The 18,361-nt window shown below is 46.7% G+C and overlaps 1 protein-coding gene and 1 long non-coding RNA gene across 2 annotated transcripts in view; one reads left to right on the plus strand and one right to left on the minus strand.

Moving 5' to 3' along the window:
- The window catches only part of LOC143776123 (uncharacterized), a 152,089-nt gene extending 133,971 nt beyond the window's left edge, over positions 1-18,118 (minus strand). The window contains exon 1 of the mRNA XM_077265151.1: positions 18,055-18,118. Coding sequence (XP_077121266.1) covers positions 18,055-18,108 — 54 coding nt within the window. The 5' untranslated portion in view covers positions 18,109-18,118. The remainder of the gene's footprint in view (positions 1-18,054) is intronic.
- LOC143776124 (uncharacterized) lies at positions 46-18,153 on the plus strand. Its single transcript, XR_013215772.1, has 3 exons — positions 46-535; positions 17,668-17,734; positions 17,949-18,153. It is a non-coding gene; the product is annotated as an uncharacterized LOC143776124 (long non-coding RNA).
- The last annotated feature ends 208 nt before the right edge of the window (positions 18,154-18,361 follow it).

The following is an 18,361-nucleotide window of genomic DNA, read 5'->3' on the forward strand; positions in this document are numbered from 1 at the left end:
AGGGGAGTTGTCATGGAAACAGGAGCCAGCTGGAGCTCGTGACAGGACAGTGAGAGAGGAGAGTTGGCAGTTGGTCTGTGGAGAGGGAAGGGACAGGAGCAGAGACAAGAGCTCAGGGGAATAAAAACTGCATATAGCTGACCCCAGAGCAGAGCGCTGATAAAAAGGGATGACAGAGTCCTTGGCTGGGCGGGTGCTGTACACCCTGACAGCCGAATCTGGAGGGCAGGGGACTGCAAGTTCCCTGGCCACACCGAACACCTGAAGGCACGGTAGCAGACCAAACGCCCAGGGCTGACAGTGAAAAGGACAGTGCCCCTGAAATAGGCTCACGCTGTCTGCCATGCAGGTTAGAAATCATCACGCAGGAGAGCTGCAGCTTAGCTACAAGCAGCAGGGACCCTAGGAGAGAGCCCAGAAGGAAAGTCCCCAACCCCACCTGGCAGGGTGGATCCCCCGAAAGCCTCCAGGCAAGCCGGACTCAATCCGTCATCTGTAATTGGTACCTCTGATTGCATCTACTTTCAAGTAAAAGGTAAAGAAAACTGCACCTCTCTGGGTCCTTCACTTATTCTCTGCACCCCAACGTTCACCACCATCTGAACAATCAAATATTATTTGTCCTGGGGCCCGCTCTACCCATGGGGAGCTGAAAGATCTTTGATGCATCTTTCATTTAATGACACGGCCAGGGCCACGGAAATGGATCACGGCCCCCTGAGCTCCCCCATAGCACTGTCCAGTCCAATTCCGGTACCCTACGGCCCTGATGGGCGCGTCACACATATTCTCCGCCCACACACTGAGACACACACATATTCTCCACCCACACACAGAGACACACACATATTCTCCGCCCACACAGAGACACACACGTATTCTCCGCCCACACACAGAGACACACACATATTCTTCCCACACACACACATATTCTCCACCCACACAGAGACACACACATATTCTCCACCCACACACAGAGACACACACATATTCTCCACCCACACAGAGACACACACATATTCTCCGCCCACACAGAGACACACACATATTCTCCGCCCACACAGAGACACACGTATTCTCCGCCCACACACAGAGACACACACATATTCTCCGCCCACACAGAGACACACACGTATTCTCCGCCCACACACAGAGACACACACATATTCTTCCCACACACACACACATATTCTCCGCCCACACACAGAGACACACACATATTCTCCGCCCACACACAGAGACACACACATATTCTCCGCCCACACACAGAGACACACACATATTCTCCGCCCACACATAGAGACACACGTATTCTCCGCCCACACACAGAGACACACACATATTCTCCGCCCACACACAGAGACACACACATATTCTCCGCCCACACAGAGACACACACGTATTCTCCGCCCACACACAGAGACACACACATATTCTTCCCACACACACACATATTCTCCACCCACACAGAGACACACACATATTCTCCACCCACACAGAGACACACACATATTCTCCACCCACACAGAGACACACACATATTCTCCGCCCACACAGAGACACACACATATTCTCCGCCCACACAGAGACACACGTATTCTCCGCCCACACACAGAGACACACACTTATTCTCCGCCCACACAGAGACACACACATATTCTTCCCACACACACACACATATTCTCCGCCCACACACAGAGACACACACATATTCTCCGCCCACACACGGAGACACACACGTATTCTCCGCCCACACACAGAGACACACACATATTCTTCCCACACACACACACATATTCTCCGCCCACACACAGAGACACACACATATTCTCCGCCCACACACAGAGACACACACATATTCTCCGCCCACACACAGAGACACACACATATTCTCCGCCCACACATAGAGACACACGTATTCTCCGCCCACACACAGAGACACACACATATTCTCCGCCCACACAGAGACACACACATATTCTCCGCCCACACAGAGACACACGTATTCTCCGCCCACACACAGAGACACACACATATTCTCCGCCCACACACAGAGACACACACGTATTCTCCGCCCACACACAGAGACACACACATATTCTTCCCACACACACACACATATTCTCCGCCCACACAGAGACACACACATATTCTCCGCCCACACACAGAGACACACACATATTCTCCGCCCACACACAGAGACACACACATATTCTCCGCCCACACATAGAGACACACGTATTCTCCGCCCACACACAGAGACACACACATATTCTCCGCCCACACACAGAGACACACACATATTCTCCGCCCACACAGAGACACACACGTATTCTCCGCCCACACACAGAGACACACACATATTCTTCCCACACACACACATATTCTCCACCCACACAGAGACACACACATATTCTCCACCCACACACAGAGACACACACATATTCTCCACCCACACAGAGACACACACATATTCTCCGCCCACACAGAGACACACACATATTCTCCGCCCACACAGAGACACACGTATTCTCCGCCCACACACAGAGACACACACTTATTCTCCGCCCACACAGAGACACACACATATTCTTCCCACACACACACACATATTCTCCGCCCACACACAGAGACACACACATATTCTCCGCCCACACACAGAGACACACACGTATTCTCCGCCCACACACAGAGACACACACATATTCTTCCCACACACACACACATATTCTCCGCCCACACACAGAGACACACACATATTCTCCGCCCACACACAGAGACACACACATATTCTCCGCCCACACACAGAGACACACACATATTCTCCGCCCACACATAGAGACACACGTATTCTCCGCCCACACACAGAGACACACACATATTCTCCGCCCACACATAGAGACACACACGTATTCTCCGCCCACACACAGAGACACACATATTCTTCCCACACACACACACACATATTCTCCACCCACACACAGAGTCACACACATATTCTCCACCCACACACAGAGACACACACATATTCTCCGCCCACACACAGAGACACACACATATTCTCCACCCACACACAGAGTCACACACATATTCTCCACCCACACACAGAGTCACACACATATTCTCCACCCACACACAGAGACACACACATATTCTCCGCCCACACACAGAGACACACACATATTCTCCACCCACACAGAGACACACACGTATTCTCCGCCCACACACAGAGACACACACATATTCTCCGCCCACACAGAGACACACACATATTTTCCACCCACACACAGACACACACATATTCTCTGCCCACGCACATAGACACACACATATTCTCTGCCCACTCACAGAGACACACACATATTCTCCACCCACTCACAGAGACACACACATATTCTCCGCCCACACACAGAGACACACAGGTATTCTCCGCCCACAAACAGAGACACACACATATTCTCCGCCCACACACGGACACACATATTCTCCACCCACACACAGAGACACACACATATTTTCCACCCACACAGACACACACATATTCTCTGCCCACACACATAGACACACACATATTCTCTGCCCACTCACAGAGACACACACATATTCTCCACCCACTCACAGAGACACACACATTCTCCGCCCACAAACAAAGACACACACATATTCTCCGCCCACACACAGAGAAACACACATATTCTCCGCCCACACACAGACACACACTTATTCTCCGCCCACACACAGACACACACATATTCTCCGCCCACACACTGACACACACATTTTCTCCACCCACACACATATTCCCTGCCCACACACAGAGAAACACACGTATTCTCTGCCCACACACAGAGAAACACATTCTCCACCCACACAGAGACACACACATATTCTCCGCCCACACAGAGACGCACACATATTCTCCGCCCACACAGAGAAACACACATATTCTCTGCCCACACACATAGACACTCACGTATTCTCCACCCACACACATATTCTCCGCCCACACACAGACACTCACGTATTCTCCACCCACACACAGAGACACACACACATATTCTCCACCCACACAGAGACACACACACATATTCTCCGCCCACACACAGAGACACACACGTATTCTCCGCCCACACACAGAGACACACACATATTCTCCGCCCACACACAGAGACACACACATATTCTCCGCCCACACACGGACACACATATTCTCCGCCCACACACAGAGACACACACATATTTTCCACCCACACACAGACACACACACATATTCTCTGCCCACACACAGAGACACACATATTCTCCGCCCACACACATATTCTCCGCCCACACACAGAGAAACACACGTATTCTCCGCCCACACACAGAGACACACATATTCTCCACCCACACAGAGACACACACATATTCTCCGCCCACACAGAGACACACACATATTCTCCGCCCACACAGAGAAACACACATATTCTCTGCCCACACACATAGACACACACGTATTCTCCACCCACACACAGAGACACACACACATATTCTCCGCCCACACACAGAGACACACACACATATTCTCCGCCCACACACTGAGACACACACGTATTCTCCGCCCACACAGAGACACACACGTATTCTCCGCCCACACACAGAGACACACACATATTCTCCGCCCACACACAGAGACACACACATATTCTCCGCCCACACACAGAGACACACACATATTCTATGCCCACACACACACACACATATTCTCCACCCACACACAGAGACACACACATATTCTCCACCCACACACAGAGACACACACATATTCTCCGCCCACACACAGAGACACACACATATACTCCACCCACAGAGACACACACTTATTCTCCGCCCACACACACAGACACACACGTATTCTCCGCCCACACACAGAGACACACACATATTCTCCGCCCACACACAGAGACACACATATTTTCCACACAGACACACACATATTCTCTGCCCACACACAGACACACACATATTCTCCGCCCACTCACAGAGACACACAAATATTCTCCACCCACTCACAGAGACACACACCGCCCACACACAGAGACACACAGGTATTCTCCGCCCACAAACAGAGACACACACATATTCTCCGCCCACACACAGAGACACACACATATTCTCCGCCCACACACAGAGACACACACGTATTCTCCGCCCACACACAGAGACACACACGTATTCTCCGCCCACACACGGAGACACACACATATTCTCCGCCCACACACATATTTTCCACCCACACACAGACACACACATATTCTCTGCCCACACACATAGACACACACATATTCTCTGCCCACTCACAGAGACACACACATATTCTCCGCCCACACACAGAGACACACATATTCTCTGCCCACACACATAGACACACACATATTCTCTGCCCACTCACAGAGACACACACATATTCTCCGCCCACACACAGACACACACAGGTATTCTCCGCCCACAAACACAGACACACATATTCTCCGCCCACATACAGAGAAACACACTTATTCTCCGCCCACACACAGAGACACACACATATTCTCCGCCCACACACTGACACACACATTCTCCACCCACACACATATTCTCTGCCCACACACAGAGAAACACACGTATTCTCTGCCCACACAGAGACACACACATATTCTCCAAACACACAGAGACACACACATATTCTCCACCCACACAGAGACACACATATTCTCTGCCCACACAGAGAAACACACATATTCTCTGCCCACACACATAGACACACACGTATTCTCCACCCAGAGACACACACACATATTCTCCACCCACACAGAGACACACATATTCTCTGCCCACTCACAGAGACACACACATATTCTCCGCCCACACACACACACACATATTCTCTGCCCACACACATAGACACACATATTCTCTGCCCACTCACAGAGACACACACATATTCTCCACCCACTCACAGAGACACACACATATTCTCCACCCACACAGAGACACACACATATTCTCCGCCCACACACAGACACACACATATTCTCCGCCCACACACAGAGACACACACTTATTCTCCGCCCACACAGAGACACACACATATTCTCCACCTACAGAGACACACACATATTCTCCACCCACACAGAGACACACATTCTCCACCCACACACAGACACACACGTATTCTCCACCCACACACATAGACACACATGTATTCTCTGCCCACACACAAAGACACACACATTCCCCGCCCACACACAGAGACACACACATATTCCCTGCTCACACACTGACAGACATATTCTCCGCCCACACACAGAGAAACACACGTATTCTCTGCCCACACACAGAGACACACACATATTTTCCGCCCACACACAGAGACACACACATATTCTCCGCCCACACAGAGAAACACACATATTCTCTGCCCACACACATAGACACACACGTATTCTCCACCCACACACAGAGACACACACATATTCTCTGCCCACACACACACATATTCTCCGCCCACAGAGACACACACATATTCTCTGCCCACACACAGACACACACACATATTCTCCGCCCACACACAGACACACACACATATTCTCCACCCACAGACACACACACATATTCTCTGCCCACACACAGACACACACATATTCTCCGCCCACACAGAGACACACACATATTCTCCGCCCACACACAGAGACACACACGTATTCTCCGCCCACACACAGAGACACACACATATTCTCCGCCCACACACAGAGACACACACATATTCTCCGCCCACACACAGACACACACATATTCTATGCCCACACACACACACACATATTCTCCACCCACACACAGAGACACACACATATTCTCCACCCACACACAGAGACACACACATATTCTCCGCCCACACACAGACACACACATATACTCCACCCACAGAGACACACACTTATTCTCCGCCCACACACACAGACACACACGTATTCTCCGCCCACACACAGAGACACACACATATTCTCCGCCCACACACAGAGACACACATATTTTCCACACAGACACACACATATTCTCTGCCCACACACAGACACACACATATTCTCCGCCCACTCACAGAGACACACAAATATTCTCCACCCACTCACAGAGACACACACATATTCTCCGCCCACACACAGAGACACACAGGTATTCTCCGCCCACAAACAGAGACACACACATATTCTCCGCCCACACACAGAGACACACACATATTCTCCGCCCACACACAGAGACACACACGTATTCTCCGCCCACACACAGAGACACACACGTATTCTCCGCCCACACACGGAGACACACACATATTCTCCGCCCACACACATATTTTCCACCCACACACAGACACACACATATTCTCTGCCCACACACATAGACACACACATATTCTCTGCCCACTCACAGAGACACACACATATTCTCCGCCCACACACAGAGACACACATATTCTCTGCCCACACACATAGACACACACATATTCTCTGCCCACTCACAGAGACACACACATATTCTCCGCCCACACACAGACACACACAGGTATTCTCCGCCCACAAACACAGACACACATATTCTCCGCCCACATACAGAGAAACACACTTATTCTCCGCCCACACACAGAGACACACACATATTCTCCGCCCACACACTGACACACACATTCTCCACCCACACACATATTCTCTGCCCACACACAGAGAAACACACGTATTCTCTGCCCACACAGAGACACACACATATTCTCCAAACACACAGAGACACACACATATTCTCCGCCCACACAGAGACACACATATTCTCCGCCCACACAGAGAAACACACATATTCTCTGCCCACACACATAGACACACACGTATTCTCCACCCAGAGACACACACACATATTCTCCACCCACACAGAGACACACATATTCTCTGCCCACTCACAGAGACACACACATATTCTCCGCCCACACACACACACACATATTCTCTGCCCACACACATAGACACACATATTCTCTGCCCACTCACAGAGACACACACATATTCTCCACCCACTCACAGAGACACACACATATTCTCCACCCACACAGAGACACACACATATTCTCCGCCCACACACAGACACACACATATTCTCCGCCCACACACAGAGACACACACTTATTCTCCGCCCACACAGAGACACACACATATTCTCCACCCACAGAGACACACACATATTCTCCACCCACACAGAGACACACATTCTCCACCCACACACAGACACACACGTATTCTCCACCCACACACATAGACACACATGTATTCTCTGCCCACACACAAAGACACACACATTCCCCGCCCACACACAGAGACACACACATATTCCCTGCTCACACACTGACAGACATATTCTCCGCCCACACACAGAGAAACACACGTATTCTCTGCCCACACACAGAGACACACACATATTTTCCGCCCACACACAGAGACACACACATATTCTCCGCCCACACAGAGAAACACACATATTCTCTGCCCACACACATAGACACACACGTATTCTCCACCCACACACAGAGACACACACATATTCTCTGCCCACACACACACATATTCTCCGCCCACAGAGACACACACATATTCTCTGCCCACACACAGACACACACACATATTCTCCGCCCACACACAGACACACACACATATTCTCCACCCACAGACACACACACATATTCTCTGCCCACACACAGACACACACATATTCTCCGCCCACACAGAGACACACACATATTCTCCGCCCACACACAGAGACACACACATATTCTCCGCCCACACACAGACACACATTCTCCGCCCACACAGAGACACACACATATTCTCCGCCCACACAGAGACACACACATATTCTCCGCCTACACACAGAAACACACACATATTCTCCACCCACACAGACACACACATATTCTCCGCCCACACACAGACACACACATATTCTCCGCCCACACAGAGACACACACATATTCTCCGCCCACACACAGAGACACACACATATTCTCCGCCCACACACAGACACACACATATTCTCCGCCCACACAGAGACACACACATATTCTCCGCCCACACAGAGACACACACATATTCTCCGCCCACACAGAGAAACACACATATTCTCTGCCCACACACATAGACACACACGTATTCTCCACCCACACAGAGACACACACACATATTCTCCACCCACACAGAGACACACACACATATTCTCCGCCCACACAGAGACACACACACATATTCTCCGCCCACACACTGAGACACACATGTATTCTCCGCCCACACAGACACACACGTATTCTCCGCCCACAGAGACACACACATATTCTCCACCCACAGACACACACGTATTCTCCGCCCACACACAGAGACACACACATATTCTCCGCCCACACAGAGACACACACGTATTCGCCGCCCACACACAGAGACACACACATATTCTCCGCCCACACACAGAGACACACATTCTCCACCCACACAGTTTTAGTTATGATAATGTAGAGCTATATGTAATCTGGATCTATGTTTGGTGTACTCACTAGTATTTTCGTTGGTGAAATAGTGAAGGACCTTGATAGTAGTTGTGCAATGTGGTTATGCTATGCAGGGTCCATTGAGCAAAGGTAGTCATAATGCTATCAGCTGGTGGGGAGCGCAATGCTCAAGGATATGTATCCCGTAGGTTTATGTACAGAGAGATCTTCCCCTGATATATTGGATCAATATTTGACCTGGTTCATAGTGAAATATATACGTGCAATCTGAATTTTTGTCAATTGATTGTACTCACTGACTCCGTTGGCGGTAGTGTGTGAAGATCCCGGGGATTGCGGATGTGCCACCGCTGTGAATGTACAGCGTACACTACAGGGAAGTTGCCGCAAAGCCGAATACCGCCAGATCCTCGTGTGCCCCCGCCGAAAGCAACACTGAGGTAGCGGCTGGAGGGGATGGGGCGGAGCTTAGGGTGACGTCAACCCTGACAAAGAGGGCTAGTGCCCTTGAAACGCGTTGGTTAGCTGTTCCTTCTGCGCACCTGTCCCCTATAGCTAGGTGACGTCACCCTAAGCTCCGCCTCATCCCCTAATTTTCAGTCTTGTTAACTGATGCGTGTCGAGCAACCCTGGATGGTCCAGATGGATGGAGTAGTGGATGGTTGGTGGATAGCCACCATGTCCCAACAAGGCTGCAATGTCAGCAAGGAGGTGGAGTCATGTTTTGGGCCGGAATCATGGGGAAACAGCTAGTAGGGCCCTTTAAGGTTCATGAAGCTGTTAAAATGACCTCTACCAAGCATATAGAGTTTCTGACTAACAACTTTCTTCCATGGTATAAAAAGCAGAAACGTGCCTTCAGGAGCAAAATCATCTTCATGCATTACAATGCACCATCTCATGCTGCAAAAGAATACCTCTGAGTCATTGGCTGCTCTGGGCATAAAAGGAGATAAACTCATGCTGTGGCCACCATCTTCCCCTGACCTCAACCATATAGAGAACCTTTGGAGTATCATCGAGCAAAAGATCTATGAGGGTGGGAGGCAGTTCACATCAAAACAGCAGCTCTGAGATGTGACCTCCTTAATGCTGCAAATTCCACAAATGAGCATTTTCAGTTCTTTAACCCCTTCCCGACATTTGACGTACTATCCCGTCGAGGTGGGGTGGGCCCGTATGACCGCCGACGGGATAGTACGTCATCATCGATCAGCGGCGCTCACGGGGGGAGCGCGGCCGATCGCGGCCGGGTGTCAGCTGCATATCGCAGCTGACATCCGGCACTATGTGCCAGGAGCGGTCACGGACCGCCCCCGGCACATTAACCCCCGGCACACCGCGATCAAACATGATCGCAGTGTACCGGCGGTATAGGGAAGCATCGCGCAGGGAGGGGGCTCCCTGCGGGCTTCCCTGAGACCCCCGGAGCAACGCGATGTGATCGCGTTGCTGCGAGGGTCTCCTACCTCCCTCCTCGCCGCAGGTCCCGGATCCAAGATGGCCGCGGCATCCGGGTCCTGCAGGGAGGGAGGTGGCTTACCGAGTGTCTGCTCAGAGCAGACACTTGGTAAGCCTGCAGCCCTGCACAGCAGATCGTCGATCTGGCAGAGTGCTGTGCACACTGCCAGATCAATGATCTGTGATGTCCCCCCCTGGGACAAAGTAAAAAAGTAAAAAAAAAATTTTTCCACATGTGTAAAAAAAAATAAAAAAAAAATTCCTAAATAAATAATAATAAAAAAAATATATTATTCCCATAAATACATTTCTTTATCTAAATAAAAAAAACAAAACAATAAAAGTACACATATTTAGTATCGCCGCGTCCGTAACGACCCAACCTATAAAACTGCCCCACTAGTTAACCCCTTCAGTAAACACCGTAAGAAAAAAAAAAAAAAAACGAGGCAAAAAACAACGCTTTATTACCATACCGCCGAACAAAAAGTGGAATAACACACGATCAAAAAGACTGATATAAATATCCATGGTACCGCTGAAAACGTCATCTTGTCCCGCAAAAAAAAAGCCGCCATACAGCATCATCAGCAAAAAAATAAAAAAGTTATAGTCCTGAGAATAAAGCGATACCAAAATAATTATTTTTTCTATATTTTAGTTTTTATCGTATAAAAGCGCCAAAACATAAAAAAATGATATAAATGAGATATCGCTGTAATCGTACTGACCCGACGAATAAAACTGCTTTATCAATTTTACCAAACGCGGAACGGTATAAACGCCTCTCCCAAAAGAAATTCATGAATAGCAGGTTTTTGGTCATTCTGCCTCACAAAAATCGGAATAAAAAGCGATCAAAAATGGTCACGTGTCCGAAAATGTTACCAATAAAAACGTCAACTCGTCCCGCAAAAAACAAGACCTCACATGACTCTGTGGAGCAAAATGTGGAAAAATTATAGGTCTCAAAATGTGGAGACGCAAAAACTTTTTTGCTATAAAAAGCGTCGCTGGTTTCACACTTGCGTTTTTGTCTGCAGCGTTTTTTGCACAAAAAAACGCATGCGTTTTTTCCCTATATTTCACATTGAAAACGCATGCGGTTTTTTTGTACGCGTTTGGTCGCGTTTTCAAACGCATGCGGTTTTTTCTGCATGCGTTCATTTTCAGAAATACAACCTGCAGTATTTTCTTGCGTTTTTAAGCACATGCGTTTGTTTGCGTTAAAAACGCATGCATTTTTATCGAAAAAAAACAGAAAACACACTGAAAAGCCACCCACCACCATCAAGGTGATAAAGGGATCCAAACCCTAACCCTAACTCTACCCCTAACCTCACCCCTAACCGTTTAATGAACATTTTCTGACAGTCATAGTGCCACGTATTTCAGTGCCACGTATTTCAGTGCCACGTATTTCAGTGCCACGTATTTCAGTGCCACGTATTTCTGTGCCACGTATCACGTATTTCAGTGCCACGTGTTTCAGTGCCACGTATTTCAGTGCCACGTATCACGTATTTCAGTGCCACATATTTTAGTACCACGTATTTCAGTGCCACGTATTTCAGTGCCACGTATTTCAGTGCCACGTATTTCAGTGCCACGTGTTTCAGTGCCACGTGTTTCAGTGCCACGTGTTTCAGTGCCACGTATTTAAGTGCCACGTATCACATATTTCAGTGCCACGTATTTCAGTGCCACGTATTTCAGTGCCACGTATTTCAGTGCCACGTATTTCAGTGCCACGTATTTCAGTGCCACGTATCACGTATTTCAGTGCCACGTATTTAAGTGCCACGTATTTCAGTGCCACATATTTCAGTGCCACGTATTTCAGTGCCACGTATTTCAGTGCCACGTGTTTCAGTGCCACGTATTTCAGTGCCACGTATTTCAGTGCCACATATTTCAGTGCCACGTATTTCAGTGCCACGTATTTCAGGGCCACGTATTTCAGTGCCACGTGTTTCAGTGCCACGTGTTTCAGTGCCACGTATTTCAGTGCCACATATTTCAGTGCCACGTATTTCAGTGCCACGTATTTCAGGGCCACGTATTTCAGTGCCACGTGTTTCAGTGCCACGTGTTTCAGTGCCACGTGTTTCAGTGCCACGTATTTAAGTGCCACGTATCACATATTTCAGTGCCACGTATTTCAGTGCCACGTATTTCAGTGCCACGTATTTCAGTGCCACGTATTTTAGTGACACGTATTTTAGTGACACGTATTTCAGTCACGTTTAGGGTTAGGGTGAGGGGTAGGGTTAGGGTTAGGGCTAGGGTTGGAGGTAAAGTTAGGGTTAGGGTTTGGATTACATTTACGTTTGGATTAGGGTTGGGATTAGAATTATGGGTGTGTCAGGGCTAGGGGTGTGGTTAGGGTTACCGTTGGGATTAGGGTTAGGGGTGTGTTTGGGTTAGGGTTTCAGGTAGAATTGGGGAGTTTCCACTGTCCAGGCACATCAGGGGCTCTCCAAGCGCGACATGGCGTCCAATCTCAATTCCAGCCAATTCTGCGTTGAAAAAGTAAAACAGTGCTCCTTCCCTTCCGAGCTCTCCCGTGCGCCCAAAAAGGGGTTTACCCCAACATATGTGTTATCAGCGTACTCGGGACAAATTGAACAACAACTTCTGGGGTCCAAGTTCTCTTGTTATCCTTAGGAAAATAAAAATTTGGGGGGCTAAAAATCATTTTTGTGGGAAAAAAAAGATGTTTTATTTTCACGGCTCTGCGTTATAAACTGTAGTGAAACACTTGGGGGTTCAAAGTTCTCACAACACATCTAGATAAGTTCCTTGGGAGGTCTAGTTTCCAATATGGGGTCACTTGTGGGGGGTTTGTACTGTTTGGGTACATCAGGGGCTCTGCAAATGCAACGTGACGCCTGCAGACCAATCCATTTAAGGCTGCATTCCAAATGGCGCTCCTTCCCTTCCGAGCTCTGTCATGCACCCAAACAGTGGTTCCCCCCCACATATGGGGTATCAGCGTACTCAGGACAAATTGGACAACAACTTTTGGGGTCTAATTTATCCTGTTACCCTTGTAAAAATACAAAACTGGGGGCTAAAAAATCATTTTTGTGAAAAAAAAAAAAGAATTTTTATTTTCACGGCTTTGCGCTATAAACTTTAGTGAAACACTTGGGGGTTCAAAGTTCTCAAAACACATCTAGATAAGTTCCTTGGGAGGTCTAGTTTCCAATATGGGGTCACTTGTGGGGGGTTTGTACTGTTTGGGTACATCAGGGGCTCTGCAAATGCAACGTGACGGCTGCTGACCAATCCATTTAAGTCTGCATTCCAAATGGCGCTCCTTCCCTTCCGAGCTCTGTCATGCGCCCAAACAGTGGTTCCCCCCCACATATGGGGTATCAGCGTACTCAGGACAAATTGGAAAACAAATTTTGGAGTCCAATTTATTCTGTTACCCTTGTAAAAATACAAAGCTGGGTGCTAAAAAATCATTTTTGAGAAAAAAAATAAAAATTATTTTCACGGCTCTGCGTTATAATCTGTAGTGAAACACTTGGGGGTTCAAAGCTCTCAAAACACATCTAGATAAGATCCTTAGGGGGTCTACTTTCCAAAATGGTGTCACTTGTAGGGAGTTTCAATGTTTAGGCACATCAGGGGCTCTCCAAACGCAACATGGCGTCCCATCTCAATTCCAGTCAATTTTGCATTGAAAAGTCAAATGGCGCTCCTTCCCTTCCAAGCTCTGCCATGCGCCCAAACAATGGTTTACACCCACATATGGGGTATCATCGTACTCAGGACAAATTGGCCAACATTTTTTGGGGTCCAATTTCTTCTCTTACCCTTGGGAAAATAAAAAATTGGGGGCGAAAAGATCATTTTTGTGAAAAAATATGATTTTTTATTTTTACGGCTCTGCATTATAAACTTCTGTGAAGCACTTGGTGGGTCAAAGTGCTCACCACACATCTAGATAAGTTCCTTAGGGGGTCTACTTTCCAAAATGGTGTCACTTGTAGGGAGTTTCAATGTTTAGGCACATCAGGGGCTCTCCAAACGCAACATGGCGTCCCATCTCAATTCCAGTCAATTTTGCATTGAAAAGTCAAATGGCGCTCCTTCCCTTCCAAGCTCTGCCATGCGCCCAAACAATGGTTTACACCCACATATGGGGTATCATCGTACTCAGGACAAATTGGCCAACATTTTTTGGGGTCCAATTTCTTCTCTTACCCTTGGGAAAATAAAAAATTGGGGGCGAAAAGATCATTTTTGTGAAAAAATATGATTTTTTATTTTTACGGCTCTGCATTATAAACTTCTGTGAAGCACTTGGTGGGTCAAAGTGCTCACCACACATCTAGATAAGTTCCTTAGGGGGTCTACTTTCCAAAATGGTGTCACTTGTAGGGAGTTTCAATGTTTAGGCACATCAGGGGCTCTCCAAACGCAACATGGCGTCCCATCTCAATTCCAGTCAATTTTGCATTGAAAAGTCAAATGGCGCTCCTTCCCTTCCAAGCTCTGCCATGCGCCCAAACAATGGTTTATACCCACATATGGGGTATCATCGTACTCAGGACAAATTGGCCAACATTTTTTGGGGTCCAATTTCTTCTCTTACCCTTGGGAAAATAAAAAATTGGGGGCGAAAAGATCATTTTTGTGAAAAAATATGATTTTTTATTTTTACGGCTCTGCATTATAAACTTCTGTGAAGCACTTGGTGGGTCAAAGTGCTCACCACACATCTAGATAAGTTCCTTAGGGGGTCTACTTTCCAAAATGGTGTCACTTGTAGGGAGTTTAAATGTTTAGGCACATCAGGGGCTCTCCAAACGCAACATGGCGTCCCATCTCAATTCCAGTCAATTTTGCATTGAAAAGTCAAATGGCGCTCCTTCCCTTCCAAGCTCTGCCATGCGCCCAAACAATGGTTTACACCCACATATGGGGTATCATCGTACTCAGGACAAATTGCACAACATTTTTTGGGGTCCAATTTCTTCTCTTACCCTTGGGAAAATAAAAAATTGGGGGCGAAAAGATCATTTTTGTGAAACAATATGATTTTTTATTTTTACGGCTCTGCATTATAAACTTCTGTGAAGCACTTGGTGGGTCAAAGTGCTCACCACACATCAAGATAAGTTCCTTAGGGGGTCTACTTTCCAAAATGGTGTCACTTGTAGGGGGTTTCAGTGTTTAGGCACATCAGGGGCTCTCCAAACGCAACATGGCGTCCCATCTCAATTCCAGTCAATTTTGCATTGAAAAGTCAAATGGCGCTCCTTTCCTTCCGAGCTCTGCCATACGCCCAAACAGTGGTTTACCCCCACATATGGGGTATCAGCGTACTCAGGACAAATTGTACAACAACTTTGGGGGTCCATTTTCTCCTGTTACCCTTGGTAAAATAAAACAAATTGGAGCTGAAATAAATTTTGTGTGAAAAAAAGTTAAATGTTCATTTTTATTTAAACATTCCAAAAATTCCTGTGAAACACCTGAAGGGTTAATAAACTTCTTGAATGTGGTTTTGAGCACCTTGAGGGGTGCAGTTTTTAGAATGGTGTCACACTTGGGTATTTTCTATCATATAGACCCCTCAAAATGACTTCAAATGAGATGTGGTCCCTAAAAAAAAATGGTGTTGTAAAAATGAGAAATTGCTGGTCAACTTTTAACCCTTATAACTCCGTCACAAAAAAAAATTTTGGTTCCAAAATTGTACTGATGTAAAGTAGACATGTGGGAAATGTTACTTATTAAGTATTTTGCGTGACATATGTCTGTGATTTAAGGGCATAAAAATTCAAAGTTGGAAAATTGCAAAATTTTCAAAATTTTCGCCAAATTTCCATTTTTTTCACAAATAAACGCAAGTTATATCGAATAAATTTTACCACTAACATGAAGTACAATATGTCACGAGAAAACAATGTCAGAATCGCCAAGATCCGTCAAAGCGTTCCAGAGTTATAGCCTCATAAAGGGACAGTGGTCAGAATTGTAAAAATTGGCCCGGTCATTAACGTGCAAACCACCCTTGGGGGTGAAGGGGTTAAAACATATCAAGTGTTTATAAATTCTACTGTGCATAATAATTTGGAACAGTGCATTTTGAGTTTTTATTCATTTTGGAGATTATACTGTTATCATTGGGAGGTTTCTTCAATAAAATTTGATGTATACTCTAACGGGTGATGACTTTTATTAGACTGACTGTCATTTGCACCGACCATTTAGGAAAATCCGAGAAAAATGTAATTTGCATAATTTGGAACATGGTGTATAACTACCTTTGATCAACAGACCCTCCATAGCATAACCACATTGTCTGCACAACTGCTACCAAGGTCCTTCACTATATCACCAACGAAAATACTAGTGAGTACACCAAACATTTATAGATCCAGATTACATATAGCTCTACATTATCATAACTAAAGCAAATACAAATATACTTAATTAATGGGAAACTTGAGATCTTACAGGGGAGAGCACTCCCTAGCATCACGTTATCTACAGCAATCATGGATCTTCAGCAAATTATACCACTAATGACAACCTAAGTAAATCCGTATATTTATCTATATGCATCTCACTATTTTGTTCCACTCATAATCAGAATTGCTACAAATTTCCATTCCTCTATTTTTTATAAGATTCTACTTGTAACTGCTACCGATTAGGATCTACAACTCACTCACCATATCACCAGCGATATCAGCAGTAAGTGTATTTATATCTACTTTATTATTATTCAGGTTTATTCCATGTATTGTTCCGTTTATATAGACAGCGCGGTGAACACTAGCTATACTAGCAAGTAAACTATACCATTAACAGGTATACACAGAACCTGTTATATTCACCAGCAGCTCTCTATATAGAGGATTTCTCCTCCATTGGAAATTTTCTGGAGCTCCAGTGTTTGTTTTTACAGAAAGATATTGGGATTTGTTGTTACCAACCATCATCAGACTGCAGACTTTACAGGAACCACAGTACTGATGAGACACACAAATAAACATTTACATCCAGGTACGTACATTATAGGTGGCATCTTCTCTGATTGGAGTCATTCCCATTCCTTTTGTCTCCATGTAGTACAGACACCATGATGGGATTCCAAGCTCAGAGCTCGTCTCTCCAAACTTCCCTCTTCTCCGTCTTCAGCAGCACATCCTGACACGGTGCCCTTAGAAATAAAAGGATCATTATAATGCTCCATACATAAAGATATCTCCATGCTGCGCTCCTGAATAAATACATGCCCATCACTGTGCTTCCTGAATAAAATATCCCACCCATTCTGCCCCTCCCCACACTGTCCCTCTCCATAATATCCTACCACAC

Source organism: Ranitomeya variabilis, chromosome 5 (genome assembly GCF_051348905.1).
Source record: "Ranitomeya variabilis isolate aRanVar5 chromosome 5, aRanVar5.hap1, whole genome shotgun sequence".
In the NCBI taxonomy this organism is placed as follows: domain Eukaryota; kingdom Metazoa; phylum Chordata; class Amphibia; order Anura; family Dendrobatidae; genus Ranitomeya; species Ranitomeya variabilis.